The sequence below is a fragment of the Hylobates moloch genome, unplaced genomic scaffold, assembly GCF_009828535.3.
Source record: "Hylobates moloch isolate HMO894 unplaced genomic scaffold, HMol_V3 SCAFFOLD_19, whole genome shotgun sequence".
Lineage (NCBI taxonomy): Eukaryota > Metazoa > Chordata > Mammalia > Primates > Hylobatidae > Hylobates > Hylobates moloch.
In genome coordinates, this window is record NW_026652294.1 from 59,780,362 (window position 1) to 59,799,773 (window position 19,412).

The window sequence follows — 19,412 nt, forward strand, 5'->3', positions numbered from 1 at the left end:
ACACACATAGATGTCCGGGGGAAGGGGGAATGCTAGAACAAATGGTACAGATAGATTTGGGGAAGGCTCATTAAGGAAAAAGCAAAGTTACAAAAGAGAAGAGGAGCTTGGTTGGATGGTTGAAAGAACGTAGGGCTTCCAGAGATGAAGAAAGACATCTTGGCCAGACACCATGGCTCATGCCTGTAATCCCAGCACTTTGGGAGGCTGAGGCAGGCAAATAACCTGAGGCCAGGAGTTCAAGACCAGCCTGGCCAACATGGCAAATCTCCATCTCTACTAAAACTACAAAAAAAATAAAGTTATCTGGGCATGGGGGTATTTGCCTATAATCCCAGCTACTTGGGAGGCTGAGGTGAGAAATCACTTGAACATGGCGGGCAGAGGTTGTAGTGAGCTGAGCTTGCCCCACTGTACTCCAGCTTGGGACACAGAGCATGACTCTGTCTCAAAAACAAACAAACAAAAAACAACAAAAAACAACCAGACAGACATCTGTTCAGGTTTGCAGGTAGAAGAGAAAAAGCCAAGAATTGCCTATTGAGAGGATCTTACACATATATTTGAAGGAAATTCTATGTGTCACAGCCCCCGTGTAGTCATATACATCTATTGTCTTTATTTGGCTGTAAATATTATGTGGCACAAAACTCAGGTTTTTTTTTTTTTTTTTTTTTAATACAGGGTCTTGCTCTGTCACCCAGGAGTGCAGAGGCACAAACACAGCTCACTGCAGTCTTGAACTCCTGGGCTCAAGCAGTCCTCCCACCTCTGCCTCCTGTATAGCTGAGACCACAGGGATGCACCACCATTCCCAGCTAATTTTTAAATTTTGTGTAGAGATAGGGTCTTGCCAAGTTGCCCAGGCTGGTCTTGAACTCCTGGGCTCATGTGATCCTCTTCGGGTCTTATTTATTGCTTTTATTTTCCCCACTACTACAGGGGACTCTCTGTAGAGTAGGTTCCCAGTAGAATAAAGTCAAAACTTGCCCTTCAAGGTCATGGAGAGAAAATTCCAGAATAATCACAGTCTACTTCAGACTTTTTTTTTTTAATCTGAAAAGACTTAAAAGAATCAAACTGTGAGTGCCTACAGTGAGCTTCAAACCCACTCCATCCAAGTCTGTTTTTCTTTTCTAGATTTATACCATTTCTAGAAACTACCTGCGACATCATGGCAGCTTAATTAATGACTAACGATGACTTGAACCTGATGTCTTGGTGACTTAGTGAGGCTGGCTGATAACTGGAATGTGTATGTGGAGGAGGGAATCTAGAAGGGTTGGGGGGACAGTGGAGAAGCTCAGAGATCTGGTGCTTAGACCTGACAGGTGCTTTATGTTGACAGTTCATTTGACAGCACAGAAATGGCTCAGTAGCCAGTTTTGGGGATCCTGAAGCCAGTGGTTTCTAGTTTTGTGATTTTTTAACCTCTCTAGTTTCAAAAGCTTCAAAAAACTGTTCACCCAATATTATGCTAGCATCCATCCCTAGGAGGTAAGCAGTTAATAGGGGTTGTTTTTCAAGAAAGTGAGAGGGTGGGGAAACAACAGAAAGGCTGGGAGAACTCTTAAGACTCTGCGGTAAGATTAAGCCTGGAAGTCAGATCTGCTTCCGCAACACTCTCCCACTATACAGTTCTTTCCTCACTATTTCCCTTGCTGGGTCTCTCCAGGCTGTATGACATTTGCAGTTCAGCACCACTTCTAATCAGCTGTCAATTATTCTGAGGTGGGTGACCAGTCTGGCAGTGAATGAAATCTCCTCAGCTCGGCTTTTGGCCTTGGGCCTGTTGCATTGCTTATTCTTACCTCCTGTCAGAGGAAAGGCAGGAAGTAGAAGTAAGGCTTCCATCAATCAGTCGAGTTATATATGGGCAGCTCTAGTAAAATGGGGAAGGAAATAGACACCTTAGTTAAAGGGAAGTTTTTGAATGATTTGTGCTTGATTTAGTGCTATTCCAGATCATCACCACTATTACTGGAGACACTCAAGTTTTGCGGCATTGAACTAGAGCTGAAACATTGTGAGGGATGAAAGGAAGCCTCTGAGAGCTTGTGATACAGCTCATCCACCCATTCATTCACTGAGAGATTGTGTTATAGCTCATCTACCCATCCATTCACTCATCCATCAAACATTAGGTGCTTTTTTTCTCAAAGTCAAACAATTACATGTTAGTTTATTTCAAAGAAGCTAATAAGAGAAAGATGACTGTACAATTTACTTGTCTTTGGTAAACCATACAATATTTTAGATCATAGTATGACTGTTTCCTGGAGGAATCTTATCAGATGCAACATAATGTAATATCATTCAGGTGTTCAAGCTGTTTTAGATTAGAAAATTAAAAATCAACTTTATAATTTAAAGCTTTATGATGTCCCAGGAATATTTATGCTTTCACAAAAATTCTAAATAATAATGAAAGCAGGCTTAGTCAAGTTTCAATAGAACTGAGAATGATGGAACTCAGTAGATCACTATTCAATTTCACCACATGGCAAAGGTAGAAATTAAAATATGCTAAGTTCCCAAACCCATTAGGATAGTTGGCTGCCTGACACTGGAAACATCTCTCCTGTCCCTACAGAAAAGGGTTCTTGGACACTCGCAGCAGGAGGCTAGAAGACAGTTCTTCTGAACTTCGTTTTGGTCCTACTATGATTTAAGTAATGGCCATTGGCAAATCTCATTATCTTCCTCTATTTCAGTTTACCAACTTCTAAAATCCAGTTGAAGTATGTTTTCCTGCTCATCAGAGGGAATTGTTAAACTGGGGTATATAAGGAATTTCTAGATCCTCTTTTGGTATTTCCAATGACTCTTTTCTTGGTAATGCTGCACACTCTGAATGGCAAATTAACCGTGAGGGAGGAGGGAGGATGAAGAAATTGTGAGGAAGGAGTGATAGGGGCACATGATATTGGCCAGTTTCCCCTAGGCAGCTTATTAGATCTCCATATTAGAATCTTTGTGTGTGTGTGTGTGTGTGTGTGTACAGCTACTGCACCTGTCTGATTTCAGGCAGAGGATGTAACCCTCTCCTACCCTGGCCAATTTATTTTTAGGTGGGGGTTAGTTTTTATAGTTACACTGGTTTCTCCAGGCACTAAGTAAGCCACCATGCTTTCTGCCCATGTCTGAAGCCTGGAAAAGAATTCCTACAAGGTTGATGAAAGGAGCGGAGGTGATCCATCACAGAGGGCACAGAGTGGTAAGGATTTGAACTAGAATAGGAGTAGTGGCAATGGAAAGGGTGATGTGTAGATCATGAGATTTAGCATTCGTATATTGTATTATTCCATGAACAATGTATACATAGATAGAGAAACTGTAGTATTTACTTTCATAAAAACAGTCTTAAATATTGTCTTAAGACAAAATCTACATGGGAGAAAGCCTGAATTTCTCACTTATTGTGTATACTTATAAAAGTCACTTATATTTATAAAACGGAACTGCCTAGCTCAAGGGTACATAGTTATTTGGGGACAGAATCAGGATTTGAAGTAGAATCTCTTGTTTTCATCCAGTACTTTTTTTTTTCCACCCTATAATCCCTTTGGGAGCACCATAAGGCTCAACTGTGTAGTCACGCTTTCTTCTTGTAATTAGAAAGCTGCCCACAGTGTGTTCTTTGTACATTTGGCCTATTTGGATGTTACTTCCCTTTCTCTTAAAATCCACTAAGACATAAGTCTTTTCAGAGATAGGGGAGGATTTGACTCCTGTTATTACATATAACAATATGCCCATAAAATTGGTAGATGAAGGCTTGAAGGCTGCCACTAGGCGGCGCAGTAGTTCTGGAGGGGGGTCCCATGCAGGGCTCTCTGGGAAGCACCACCAGGCAAAGGAAAGGGCTTGCTGCAGAGAGGGAGGCTTGCTTCAGTTTACCTAGCTTGGCGACTAGAGAGGAGGATTCCTGGAAAAAAACATTTTCTTTGTATTTCAGTAGTCTACTCTATTAATTTGGCTTAATTTGCTAGTAGCTGATTTCTGTCAGTTTCTATTTAGTTTCCAAATTTGATAGGCTTGCTTTAGAATGAGCAGGCAGAGAAACATAGGGCTGCTTTCCAAACAAAACCAATAGGATTCCTTTGGAGATGTTTTGGAATTTATGGAATCAGAGGATGTGGGGACATAGAATGGGTACAATTAAGACCTACACAGCAAGTGGTACTGTGGTCATGCTAGGTATATCAATACTCCCCGGCTTCCTCCCAGACCTGTACCACACTTCTTATTTTTCTAGACTAAAATTTATTACTTTACTTCTTTGACCCTACTTCTAGCCAGAAAATGAAGGAGCAGTTTTGTTTTTCTGGGGGCCTTTATTTGTAAGCTTCTATGTGACAATATGCCTTCACAAGCATGCTACAAATTAAGGACCAGCTGAGAGGGTGCAAGAAATTGTTTTAGTATATAAGTAAAAATCCTTGTCATGCATGAGAATAAGATATGGACAAAATGCTCACAGGCCATGTCTACCAAGCATAATCTCTTTCAGGCTTAATCATCTCCTCTGCATTTGGAATGTGTAGTGCTTAAGGGCTCTTATTTGAAATAAAGGCAGCCCCAGGTGTATAAAGGAAGGTCTCTGGAAGTTCTGTGAGTAGGGTGGCATCATGGGGTCCTCTGGATCTTTGGCTCAACTGTGAACACCACTGTCTTGTGTGAACCTACTTCTCAAATTGATCTCCATGCCCAGCTATGAGGAGCTGCCTTGTGGAAGGGAAGACTTCCCAAACTGGAGCCAAGAGACTCGGACTCCAGTCTAGAGTCATGTGGTGGCCTTAGGCAAGTCATTCAACTGTGTGAGCCTTTAAGTTTCTTCTACAAATTGAGGTTAATACTGACCTCACAGTGTTCTTGTGAAGATCTCATAGAAGAGTATATAGACTCACTCTTACTGTTTTCCAAGTAAAAAGGTCTCAGTTTAAGCACCAGATAAAGCTAACAAATGATTTTTTTTTTGATGGTAGACATAACCCAAGTAACCTTCTTGGAATTTCTAGTTGTCAGACAAAATATTCAGGTTCTGGGTAGAGAAATGCCCATCTACTACATGGGATATGTTATTGTGCCACCTCAGGCCTCTCATTTTGACTGGTACGCTTTCCTAAACCTATTTTAGGCCTCAACACAGGACTGGAAGCTAGAAATCGTGGGTGTATCCTTTCTCTGTAGAACAGTGGCTTCCTCTTCTTTTCAAACTTATCTGCCCCACATCCCAATACAAACTTGCCACTCTAGTCAAGATGGCCTCTTTGACGCTCCTTGTCATTAGCTTGGGGCTAAAGACAGGCTCCTCCTCCCCCTCCCTTAAGAACAAGTTCTAGTTCTATTTTCTTGTGCTGCTATACTACACAAGAATCTGTCCGTTTCCTGATTTAGTTGTGAAAACTCCACTACGAAGCCTTCTTCAATCAACAGTGTCTCATTTCTTCAGTGAGATTATAAATTATTATCTCATTCATAGTTCTCTCTTCAGTATTCAGCATAGTGCTGGCACACTAAATAAATACGTAATAAATACTCATTTGGTTACCTTCAAAGCAACAGGGCTGAAAATGATCATATCCACAATACAGCCTAGCGGACAGTGGTTCAGAGGACAGACTCCAGAGCCATTAATGATGGGATCAAATCCCTGCTTTGCCACTTAGTAGCTCTGTAGCCTTGGGCAAGTAATTTACTTCTCAGTGACAGTTTCCTCATTTATAAAATGAGAATGATAGTACCCACCTAGGGTTGTTGTGAGAATTGTGTATAAGCTAACGTATTTAAAGGACACAGAAAAGTGCCTGGCACGTAGTAAAAAACTACAGAGATGCAGGTGATTATGATTTTGTTACAGTTGTTAACATCGCCATGATCATTACCATTCACTCTTCATGCCAGGGCTTATAAATTCTAGATGTTGTGAAGACATGGGGAAATGAGAAATGTAGAGATTTCAATGAAAAAAACATAAATCGGATGTATAGAAAGGCAGCAAGGGGTTTGCTGTGCATGGGACAAGGGAGCAGAAAAGAGGAGCAGAGAAGTGAGGCCACGTGGCACGTTGGGTTGGCAACTACCTTAATTCTATTCTTGACTCAGGAATCTCTGAATAAGGACAACTGGTTGTTTCCATAACTGTATTAACACCATTAACCAAATACTGAAATTTTAGAACACTTAAAAAAAAAAAAAAAAAAAAGCCAGAATTCTGCAATTTCAGAAAGGAATACAAACAAGAGCAAATGAGTTAGAGCTGGAAAACAGTGAACTCAGGAGCAAGTAAGCAAAGTTTGTGCAAATAACATGAGCCCCAAATTCCTATTTATAGGACCAGATGGTGAGGTCTTTTCCTTATCCTAAAATGAGTATTTTTCTGCTTAGGGATTCCTTAGATTAGGATAATGGAATCTACGACAAAGAGGGAGTGGGTGCTAATATTTATAAGCAAATGTATATGCTTTGTATTATTGAATTCTTACTACCATGTTACTAGATTGATGTTATTTTCCCATTTTAGAGAGGAGGCAAAAGTTCACAGAAGCAATTTGCTCAGCTAGTACATGGTGGCATCAGGAGTAAGGAAAGATCTTTGACTGTTCTTAAACTGACAGCATCCAGGAATCGACTGGGGCCTAGTTGGCAGGCATATGGTTTGGCCTCATTTTTGGTGGTTGTGGGGGCCGGGGGGGTAATTAACGTCAAGATTTGTAGTTACTTACGGAAATGGACGATCACTAAAAAATATTCTGGCTTTTAGATACTTTCAAACGGGAGGCAAAAGGAATGCTCTGAGATCTCCTCCGTGAGCAGGATTATTTTTCTGAAACCAAAAATTATAGTAGCCCAGAGGCTTGCAAGGGAGAATTTTATTTTGTACAAAAATTTTGGGCAACAGATTTGAGGTTCGTGAAGAGTTTCATATCACCACTTGGCTAGGGCAACTTTTTTTAACCTTCGCTGTTTTTAATGTAATTGCCAACTAAAAGTTATTTAATGCCAGAAGCTTCATGATTGCTCAGATGGAAGCATAGAAAATATTTTTGGAATGGGAAAGGCCACATGACCACACATTCTTAACCCTGGTCTTCTTCTTTTTGCCAGACCCTTTAACTTCCTTCTCTTTCAGAAGTTCAGAGTCTTGAATTTGCTAATATGTGTATTTTACCTGCTTGCTGGGTAACTCATTTCAAATTACAAACCTCTGCATGAAGTGACTGACTGGATTTCCTATCCACTTGGGATAGGGGTCCTCAAACTGCAGCCAATTACCACTTGCTTTTATAAATAAAGTTTTATTGGAAAACTAGCATACAGATTAAAGTATTATCTATGGCTGCTCTCACACTATAATGACAGAGTGGAGTATAGTCAGTTTAAGAACAGTCAAAGGTCATTCCTTACTCCTGATGCCTGCAAATCCTAAAATGTTTACTATTTGGCCCTTTACTAGAAAAGTTTGCTGACTTCTGGCATATAACATGGAAAAATTTTCATTTCTGGTTTATCTCAGTGACATCCTTATTTATACCAAAACAGTTAACCACTTTTCTGGAACTTTGCCATGTGCTAGGACCACTCTTCCAGGAAGAGTAAACCAACTGCTAAGGGGATCTCTGGAGATCCCCTAGCATTTCAGGGAATAGATGGTGCCTGACTCTAAGCCTCTCTAGTGCTGTCTGGTTGCCACTGGTTGTATACTATCCTCCAATGCTCTTTACCTGCATGATTCATGATGGTCATTTCTGCGACCACTGTGTTGACACTCAATACTTTTCTTTTGTGAGGCTTATGTATTTACTAGGACGGTTCTTTTTTCTCTGGCTTGCTATTCTTACACTTTTCAACTGGGAAAAACATTTGTCACCTCCATTTCCTTTAGCTCTATAAGGGAAACAAGCCAAACCAAACTGAAATGGGCTTATTTTTCCTTCCCTATCTTCCCTGCCTCTAGTTTTTATATTATCTACAAACTTGGAAACTGCATTTCATGTGCTTATGACTTTTACATACAGAATTATTCACAACTATGGTTCTGAAATTGACCCTGGAGGAATTTCCCATCTGATCCTCACTTCCATTCTGAGAAGTTTCCATCTGCTGATACTCCGTGTTGCCCAAGTTAAAGACTTCCAAATACGCCTTAATTCATCTCCTATTCAACACCACTTTGGAACACTGTACAAAACTTTCTGGGAAATATAATCATTTAGAGGCTACAGATTTCACTTTCCTATCAGCTCAGAGATGATAGCAAAGAATGTCGGTAGAATATCAATATCCCCTCATGATGCCTGGAATTAGGCTGATAATTCTCCATCATGCTGCTTTCCTAGAAATCTTGCTAACCCATCTCTTTGAACAACTACCTAGATGTTCCTCAAATAAGAGTGAAGCTTCTTAGTTTGAGATGTCCTGGAAGACAGTGTGATACAAGGGCCCCATGTCTAAATGACAATGATTTTGGATACTGACAAATGAGTATCCATTTTGTATCAGGCACATTACAGACATTATTTCTGTTCTTTGCACTTCTGCTAGTCCAAAGGGCAGAATAAAAGTGCCTAATCGTATTAGTATCATTTTACTTTAACTAATAAGAAAACCAAGTTTCAGAGAGATAAAAGTAGACTCACAATACTAAGTGGCAGAAGTGGGATTTGTGCCAAAGTTGCTCTGATTCCAGCCTTACTGTCTCCTACCACCATGGGCTGCCCTTTGTGTTAACTGATGTGCCATCAGGTTGCTCCTCTGGCTGAAGGGGGTGGGGAGGAGAAGCTGGGAACACCTAGGCCCAGAAGAGAAGGAAAACAAGGAACAGGCTTAGGGATTAAAAGGCTGAAATTCCTTAGACTTAGCCATTTCCCTAGGATTCCATGTTAGGTGGAGTATCACCTGGGAGTGACCTCCCACCCACAGGAAGAAATAAGTATTTTCTTCAACCATCTAGTTTCATATTATTCTTTATGTTCACCTGCATTCCTTTTGGAAAGAAAAGAGTCTTACTTAAAAGCTTACAGACTTATATTATCTGAGCTATGAGGAATCTATGATTTTGGGTTGCTCCTGGTCCAATAGTGGTAAGTGGTAAGCAAGGCCTTCCCTGACAGTGTGGTGCTATCAGCAGTATTTAGATGTTTCTTGGGGGAATGATCAATCTTCATCCAGTAATTTTTCCTAATTTGGTAATCCAATGTGCAGTGCCAATGTTGGAGAATCTGGCTTTTCTTTTCTATAAGGAAGTCAGCACTGCCCTTCCAGGGCAGTGGAACTGGATTCAGACGTAGGAATACTGGACATATATTTGTACATATTACGTCAGCCTCCTGGTATTAGATGTAGAGAAGGATAATTTACCAGATTCTTTGGCTAGGGGTGTTATATGCTATCCAAAAGCAGATTGGAGTTGGCTTTTGCCTGAGTCTCATCTCCAAATGTGTGCTCAGTGTTTATATAGAATGACTAAAAGCGAGGAACAGTTTAGCTTCATATTGCCTGTGGTCTAGGTCTCTAACCACACATGTGCCTGAGCCATCAACACTGTAAACATATGCAGTCACAGACACACACAAATGTAGCAATTGTAATGTTTATTGAGTGCCTAATTTAGTGCATATTTGCATATACATGTGTATATATAAAGGTAGAGCTATTAGTAGAAGAAAAGGCTATCTCTAAAGCAGTTATGCCAAAATAAAAACAAAAGCCTCATGAGCTGGAAGCCAGTTGGCTAGAATATTGAATGTTAATTTATGCTGGGTCTAGTTGACTCCAGTGGCCTTCTTATAAAACAGTGGCAAGTCCCTGTATTCAACTAAGGTTATAATCAATAAAAAGAAATAGTTCCAAAAGCCTCCACCTCCTGCGTTCAAGCGATTCTCCTGTCTCAGCCTCCCAAGTAGGTGGGACTATAGGTATGCACCACCATGCCCAGCTAACTTTTGTAGTTTTAGTAAAGACAGGGTTTCACAATGTAGGCCAGGATGGTCTTGATCTCTTGACCTCATGATCCGCCTACCTCGGCCTCCCAAAGTGATGGGATTACAGGTGTGAGCCACTGCACCTCGCCCCAGCTCGATTACTTTCTAAGTGAGAGACTTTGAGCGAGTTAATCTAACATCTCCATGCTTCAACTCCAATATCTGTAAAATTGGGATAGTAACTTCAAAGGGTTATTGTGAGGATAAATGAACACCTGAAGCCCATTTTAAGTGCTCTATAAATGTTACCTGTAATGATGAGCCTGATGATTTCTCCACTGGCCTGGATGTGATGGGAGATGGGATGTGATAGGAGATTTACTCTCTGTACTTATACACACTACAGCAGTGTTTTTCAAATTGCACAGTTGTGTCACAGAATCTCAGGGTTTCCTGAAACTTCTTTAGGGGAGAACATATGGGCAAGGCAGAAATGTTTAGTTAGGAGCAGGTATCACTCTGGAACTCTGCCACAATGGCATATTAGAGACTGGAAATCCAGATTATAAAAAACCATGCAGACCACAGCCTCCTCACAATAAGAAAACCTCCCTCCTAATTGTGGGCATCCAACTATTCATTCCTTTGTTTATTCATTAGTTTTTTATTTGTTGAGTGTCTATCATGTTCTTAGAATTATGGAGAAAATAAGACACATTCTTAAATATAGGCCCTTGAGAATGATTAACAAACTCCAGAAAAACTAACAGCTAATTTTAATACACAATGGTAAGGCCGAGAGAGTATTATGCATAGGGTACTATGTGGGTCCCGGAGGGGGTCATCTGACCTGGCTTTGGGGATAGGCTTCCTGTAAGGAAGGGCAGGAGCTAGCCAGACAAAGTGGGTCAGAAGACCCCATGCACATTTGTGAACAGCAAGTATTTGTGTACTGCTGAAGGGCAGAGCTCAGTTCTATGAGGTCAAGGATATGGTAAGAGATGAAGCTGGAGAGATAAGTGGATGTCAAATGATAAAAGCCAAGACAACTGGACCTTATCCTCAAGTGATGACAAGCCATGAAAAGAATTTTTAGCCGGGCGCGGTGGCTCACGCTTGTAATCCCAGCACTTTGGGAGGCCGAGGCGGGCGGATCACGAGGTCAGGAGATCGAGACCACAGTGAAACCCCGTCTCTACTAAAAATACAAAAAAATTAGCCGGGCGTGGTGGCGGGCGCCTGTAGTCCCAGCTACTCGGAGAGGCTGAGGCAGGAGAATGGCGTGAACCCGGGAGGCGGAGCTTGCAGTGAGCCGAGATTGCGCCACTGCACTCCAGTCTGGGCAAAAAAAAAAAAAAAAAAAAAAAAAAAAAAAAAAGAATTTTTAAGCATGAAAGCAGCATGGACAGGTTTGCTAGAAAGATGCTCTGGCAGTAGCATGGTGAATGGTCTAGAGCAGGAGGCAGTAAACTTCTCTGTAAAGGGACAGATAGTAAATATTTTAGGCTTTGAGGGCCACCTGTAGTCTTTGTTGTATATTATAATTTTTTGTTTGTTTTTAATAACCTTTTAAAAACGTAAAAGTCATTCTTTTAATAACCCTTTACATGCCTGGTTTCAAATCCCAGCTCTACCACTTATTAAGTGTGAGACCTTGAGCAAGTTAACCTAACAGCTCTGTGCTCAATTTCACTGGCTCTTTTAATAACCCTTTAAAAGCCATTCTTAATAATCCTTTAAAAAATGTTAAAGCCACTGGCTGTAATTTGCCAATCCCAGGTCTAAAGAAGACAAATATGAATTAGGAAGCTGTTGCGATAATCTAGAGCTGACAAAGCAAACCTGTGCTTCTTCAAAGTGATCCTTGAATCTGGCTTCAGAGTCACCTGTGGTGCTTGTTTAACTCCAAATTATGGGTCCCTACTGTAGAAAGAGTTTCTGATGGTAGGGGAGTATGTGGGAATCTACATTCTAACAAGCTCCTGGTAATTATTATGCACACTGGATTTTTGAATCCCTCCTCAATCTACTTTTAAAAGTTTAAAAGAGAAGTATTCTACCAGTTGGAGTTCAATACAAACTGGGGTCGTATGTTATTTCATCCTACACCAGCCCTTGAGGGTTTCTTAGTTTCTGCAGAGAAGTGTTCTTGCCTTATTTATCATCTCAATGTATCTAATGCCCAGTAAACATCAATAGTGTCGTAGGGGCTACTGCAATGGCCCCTTACTAGCCCCCGACTTCCAATCACGCGCCTCTACAATCCACATGCCACAAGTTAGCCCATGTGAATCTGCAAAATGCAAATTAGATCATGTCACTTTCCTGTTTAACATCCTCCAAGTTCTTCCTGTGATACTCAGAATAAAACCCGAACCCCTTCCCTTGGTCTCCAGTTACCCTCACAACCTCATCCCATACCACCTCTATCTTTTGCCTCCCTTACTACAGCCAAATGGACTTCTTTTGAGTTCTTTCGACACAAAGTCATTGTCACTTTAGGGGCCAAATGGACTTCTTTTGAGTTCTTTCGACACAAAGTCATTGTCACTTTAGGGTTTTCTCACTGCCTTTCCCTTGTCCAGGAGTGTTCTTCCTCCTCCCATCACAGTGCTGGGCACTGGTCATCATTCAGATAGATCTTGGCTTATGTGTGATCTCCTTAGCACACCCATCTAAAGTGGTCACCAAATCATTCTCTTATCACACCCGTTTTAATTTTCTGCCTGACACTTATCACCACCTGATATTTTTTCTTTTTTCTTTTTTTTTTTTTTTTTTGAGACGGAGTCTCGCTCTGTCACCCAGGCTGGAGTGCAGTGGCACAATCTCGGCTCACTACAAGCTCCACCTCCCGGGTTCACGCCATTCTCCTGCCTCAGCTGCCCGAGTAGCTGGGACTACAGGCACCCGTCACCACACCCGGCTAATTTTTTGTATTTTTTAGTACAGACGGGGTTTCACCATGTTAGCCAGGATGGCCTCGATCTCCTGACCTCGTGATCCACCTGCCTCGGCCTCCCAAAGTGCTGGGATTACAAGCGTGAGCCACCGCACCCAGCCTCTTGCTTACTTTTATGTGTTTGTTGCCTTGCTCCATTCATTTGTTAATTCATTCACTATTATTTAGTTTGGTGCCGGTTACTGGGGATGCAGCAGTAAAGAAAGTCTTTAGCCTTGTGGAAAGGCAATCAACAAATATTTATATAACACATCAGAGAATAAAATTATCTAAATAGAGTTAAAAGGATAGACAATGATGAGGGGTGCTCTTTTAGATACAGTGACAAGGAAGGCCTCTCCAATATGTGCCACTTGAGCAGAACTCCAAATGCATGTAAACTCCAAGGGAACATAGTTTCATTTATCACAATATTTGCAGCAAGTCGATGTATACCTGGCATATTATAGTTAGGTTAGTAAATACTTAAGCAATGAATAAATATGCATACCTCTCTCTTAGCACTTATAATACTGCATTTACTCCTCTGGCTCCCAAACTGGACTTTGAATTTCATCAACAGGAAATGAATCTTCTTTTCCTCCATCCCTAGTATCTAACACAGAGTCTGGCTTAGAGTAGGCATGAGACTGTTTGCAGAATAAAGGGAAAAGGAAGTAGGGATTATGATGAACCATCCAGTCATAACACACTAAGGACACCCTGTAAACGACTGCTTGAGCAGTTGACAGACATGCATTTCTAAGAACCATGTGAATTTCAACTCGTAAGTTATATAAATGATGAGACATAGTAGTATCAGAATTATTAGTGATTCTTTTCTAAAACTAAATTCTTTCAAATCAAACTTTGGAATATTTAAAAGCAAAGAAGTAACAGACTTCTCTCACTTTTTTCTGACCTGGACCTATCTTGCTGGCTCATGCTATTTGGAGCACACTTTAACAAATTGCAAAGTCCCACAGACCAACACACAGCTGAATCTTGCAGATGCTCAGAAGGTAGATTTGGAGCTTTAGCAAAAACAGACTAACTGAACTATAACACTGGACATTTCAGCACTTCTGTTTGAAAATAAATGAGCATTTCTGAACCACTACCAGACGTAGTAATGATGACAAGCAATGAAACCCAACACAGGAAAGGTCACCAACAGCCCACAGCAAAGCAGTCCTAATGGCAGCTCTGTGCCTCCTGCATGCTCTGTGCAGATACATTCACTCTTTTCTTAAACAGAACTTGAAAGATATATAAGCTCCAGCGATATTTCTTATTGAGCAGCTAAGAAAAATGGAAAAGTTGTGACGTCAAAGGTCAGAAATGGAAATGTCTTATTTTTCCCAACCACATGCCATTAACTTGCATTGAAAAGCTTAGTCAAGGCTAGATCCAGAAAAAGAAAAATTGTGGTGGTAGCAAAAACTGTTTGTTCCTGCCTCTCAGATATCTTCCCTCTTACCCTCTTAGTGCTACCCTCCCCCACAACAATGTCCTGGATGATGGAGGATCCAGGACTTGCCCTCTGCCTGCCTAGGCCCAGTGCTTTAGTGTTCTTAGCACCCGGCTGCCACATCTCTGTTTCTATCAAGATTCCACTGAACCTTCTCCATCTTAAAGCCATTGGAGTTAGACTCTCAATGCCCATTAAGGTAAAAATTAAAAGGGCCAAAGTGTGTTTCCTAAGTGCTATTTCAAGAATTATTGGTGTTCCTGAGATTACTAAGCCAAAAAACTGTTCAGTGATTAAAGGAGAACTTTGAAAACACAGCATACTATATTGTCCACTTGGAAAGTCACAACACACATTGGAATGCTTAAAAGAGTAAAATAAAAAGAAAAATCCTAAATAATTTTCAGTTGGGGGATAGTTAAATGCATTCAGGAACAGTAATCAGCTGTTAAAAAAGGTAATATAGACCTCTACATACTATTATGAAAACATCTCATAGACATGCTGTTAAGTAAAAACTGAGTCACATTTCTGAACATGACTAATATCCTATTAAAAAACCCAAATCCTATGTGTGCATATATGCTTTTTATGTAATACAGTAAAATATATAAACATTCTAAAAGGATGTATACCAAATTATTAAGAATGATAGCCTCTGGGAGCATTTGGGGGAAGAGGGAGGCTTGCACATTTATAGATTTAGATATTTGAATTGTTTTATAGCCCTTTTATTACTTTTATAATAAAAAATCAAGTGTGATATTAAAAAAATAGACATAAAATCCAGCAGTATATACATCTGTTTAGCTTTAAGTGTGCCCTTCTCAAACTCATGTGATCACTGAGCCTGTTTGTGGAGCATTTAGAAACAATTTGTGCCACAACTTCTGAAGTTACTGTGGTCAAGGTTCTCCCATCAGCATATGGGTTTTAACCTTCTGTGGCCTTCTGTAAATGAGGGAAGGAGGTAGGAGGGATATCGGAGATGATATGGTACAGTCTCCTCATTTATGAAATGAAGAGACTAAGACCGTGAAAAGCGAAGGGCCTTGGCAAGATCAGATTGGACCCCTCAATGCTTTTCTACATCCTTCCACATAATTCCTGCAGTCACCAGGTGACCTAGATGGGCCATGGGCCGTGGATTTCATAAAAAGTCTCCAACACTCAAAGAAATTGTCAGGACCTCTAATCCAGGGGCTCAATGTTCTCCCTGCAGGCAAAGGCTGAGCAGAGTCCTGATGACCCCTTCCCATTGCCCTGTCTCGTTCCACAGCTTTTTAGGAGGAAGTAGGAAGATGTTAATTTGCATCTTTTCCCTCATGCAGCCAATTGTGATTCCCTTCAATCCCAATAGTACCAATCCCAGGCAATAGGCCCCGGGGATAGAAATAAAACGTTGTACCTACACTTGATAAACTGACTGGCTGGTAGAGGAGAGGGCATGATGGTGGTGTAACAGGCACAGCAGGTGCACCGATAGGACTGAGTTGCAGGGCACCACCCACCTGAGTATCAGGCCACCCCTCACCACCCTGGGGCCACACACTGGAGCTACCACTCAGTGACCTCAAAGGGCTTGACTGAAATCTTTCCAACCATGTTATAAGGATTTTTTTGGAGAAAACGACAGGGATAACAGCAGTTAAGCTGATCAAGGAAAGTATGAGTTGTGGGGGTTGGAGGGCGTGGACAGAGGGGCAGGTTAAAAGCACAAGCTCTGGGGCATGCTGCCTGTGTTCAGACCATTTCCAGTGTTTCTATGTGGGTCCAACATCTGTCCCTCAGCTTTCTAAGATGTGATAACTACAATAGTATCTACTAGTTCCTACGATTTTGAGGGAAAATTAAACAAGATAATGCCTTTAAAGCACTGAGCACTATGTCTGGCATACAGTTAGAGCACAAAGAAATAATACTTAGTATTATTATCAAAGGTATTTGGTCTGTAAGTACTAAGGCTGAGAGGCAGTATTATTGACATTTCAAAGGCAAAAAATGATGTGTGCAGGATGGACAAAAGTTATTATACATCTATTCACTGAGTCTCAGAAGAGTAGACAGAACTCTTCCTTGGAATCAAATAAACTTGATATTGAATGCTTGTTTCAGCTCTTACTAAAATGTGATCTTGGGTGAGCTGCTGAACCTTGGTTTTCTACATAAAACTGGAGGATAATGTCAATCTTGTGGATTGAATGTTAGAATAAAAAATGCAGTTACTTATAAATAAACTTGGCATAGTGCCTGGAACAATAGATGCTGGCTTCCTTCCTTCCTTACCAAAAGCTAGTAAGCCAGAGAAGACAATTAGTCAAACAATAGCATTTAGATATAGACTTAATGAAAAGAGCATTATGCTTGGATTCTGAGAAGATAAAAGGTTAAAATGAGGAATCTAGACAGAGGACTATGATTCTGTGATTCTTTAAAGTGACTACCCATAAGGAAGTTCCTTTTTTGTTACGTATCACAGCTCTGCCACATAATAAATACAACCTTTAGTAAATTACTTAACTTTATGTATTTCCTCTTCTATAAGGTGTGGATAAAAATTGTATCCACTTCTATTCAGTGAGATAAAACACATGAAGAGTTTACATTTGCCTGGCAGATAGTCACTAATCAATTAATGACAACTATCTTCATTGCCAGTGCCCCTGTAAAGATTAAAAGAGACAAAATATGTACAAAGTAAGGCACAGGTAGTGGTAAAAAATATTATTAATTCTACTACCACTATTGATTCTACATTATGAATGGCTGTGACCCAAAGAGACTAGGAAGAGGTACATGCTGTCATCCTGATAATGATACATCAAAACAGAGACAACAGGAGATATTAGGATAATCAATCACAGATCCAACTGGGAATAAAAGCTTTCTGGAACAAACAGCCTTGTCCAGCCCAGACACATGATGGGCTCACCCATGGGAAACAGCAGGTGCTGGCTGCATTCTCTGCCCAGCCCTGGGGGACCACACACACGGAGTCAGTGTTCCAGTGTTCAAGCTTTTCCATGGTTCAACTTACAGAGTAGTAACATAATAATGCCTTGGCCTGGAATGATGTCTTTCTGCCAAAAGTTCAAAGCTATCCAGAGAGTATCTCATTTATCTTTGGGATCCTACAGGGATGGGGGTGGGTAGGCAATGCTGCTATTCCCTTATAAAGATGAGAACAGACAGTTTAGAAAAATGAAATAGCTTGTCTTTGCTCCAGTAGTCTATCAGTGCTAAGAGAGGGCCTGCATCCCATGATGGGGTCCCCGAAGCCAGCTCTAATCCCTACCCCTGGAAACACCGTGAAGAATGTGTAAGTAGTGTGACTTGGGCCAGATGTGGCCCCTTGCCTCCCTCGCAAGACCAGGTTAGCTACCAGGCTCACCTGTCACTGAACTGAACTTCTTCTCCATTCCTGGCCCAGCTGATGGTAGGCCTTGGGTGGCCGATGGCCTCACAGTGCAGAAGAACACTCAGTGTCCCGCTGGCCAGGGCCACCGTCTGCCCCAGGTGGGTGACCACCTCCGAGGCTGAGAGCTGCTGGGCCGCTGAGATCTTGCGCAGGATGGTGGGCTTGCGGTGTGGCCTTCGAGAGCCTCCCCCGGCGTCGCCGGTGGAGGAGGTCCGCAGGGAGCTGCTGAAGCCAGACACATGTTTATGAGGCGAGATAGACACTGGGGGAGTCCTGCGCTCCGAGGGCTTCAGGAGCGTGTCCTGGTGCTCCAGGTGGCTGCGGAAGATCTCCTGGGCCAGCTGGGCCACCAGGTGCTTGCTGTAGAGGTCGCGCAGCTCCTCGGGCTGCTGGGAGAGGTTCCCCAGGATGTCGTCCAGGCGCCGCTGCTCGGTCACCATGGTGAAGGGCAGGTGCAGGAGTGCTTGCTCTGCGCCCGGGTCCTCCTCCGAGGTCGTGTTCCTTTCCGCGGAGTCCTGCGCCTCCCACGACGCCAGCAGCTCTCCGGGCCAGCCGCCCTGCTCCAGCAGCCGGGAGACCAGGTCGTCGTAGCGGCTCCCCGGGTTGGCGGCCAGGCCCCGCTTCTCCGCCTTGCTGCCGTTGGGGAAGATCCCGTTCTGGTGTTTGTGGGTCTGCAGGGCCTCCTTCGGGCCGGCCTTCCTCCCCGCGAGCGCCTCTTCCTCACTTCTCAGGCTCAAGGGCCGGGCCACAAGCTTGCGGTTGCCTCCGATGAGCTTAATTACAAAGTGCTCCCGGGCCGGGCCCGCTGAGCAGGTGTAGACGCCTGCATCGGAGGGCTTGAGGCGGTGGATCTTGAGGTAGCCGAAGGGGGCCACCGTGACGTGCGTCGAGCTGATGAGGTGCTGGCCGTCTTTCTCCCAGGTGATGAGGGGCTTGCGGACCCTGCGCGCCGGGCAGCGCAGCACCACCGCCGTCTTGGGGAGCAGGTAGGCGAAGCCCCCCACCACGAAGTGCAGCTTCCTCTGCCTGCGAGTCTGGATGTAGACCTTCCTGGCGGCAGCGATGTGCGGGCTGTGCTTCGTGGATGGCCGCCCGGGCCCTGGAAGGAGAGCGAACCCGAAGGGACAGAGAAAGAGGTGGGGAGAGAGAAAACCCAGGGTGAGATGCAGCCAGGAGAGAGGGGCAAAGGAAAGGGCCAGAGTGGAGAAGAGAAGGAGAGAAGAAGGTGCCGGAGGACGGGAGAGAAAGTATTCTTCAGGGTTTATTTTGGCCGGGGCCATCCTTTACTGCCTGTGTTTTTCGGGAGGACCTCATTCCCGGCTGTGGACCATCAAGCTGCCACCGCAATCAGAACTAATGAGCTGCAGTGGGCAACCCAATGTCTCCCTGCTGGGCCTTGTTACCCCTAGAAGCTGAGATGCAGAGTTCTAGATGGAGGGGGATCCCAGGGGAAAGCATTTCCTCTCATTAAAATAATTTTAAAATAAGAAATCAACGTCGTAAAAAGAGGCAGAGGACAGAGAGGAGAATGTCCTCCACTAAATGTTTGCCTTTTGGGTCCTGCAAGGCACCAGAGCCCTAAAGGACATGGTAAGGAGAGCCTAGAAGTGTTGTGGCTCTGGGGATTTATATTAAACAAAACAAATCTGTTTAGAG

General features: G+C 42.7%; 1 protein-coding gene across 1 annotated transcript in view; it reads right to left on the bottom strand.

Moving 5' to 3' along the window:
- The window catches only part of ADAMTSL1 (ADAMTS like 1), a 454,301-nt gene that overhangs the window by 116,969 nt on the left and 317,920 nt on the right, over window positions 1-19,412 (bottom strand). The window contains exon 19 of the mRNA XM_032138382.2: window positions 17,730-18,855. Within this exon, the coding sequence (XP_031994273.1) occupies window positions 17,730-18,855 (1,126 nt within the window). The remainder of the gene's footprint in view (window positions 1-17,729; window positions 18,856-19,412) is intronic.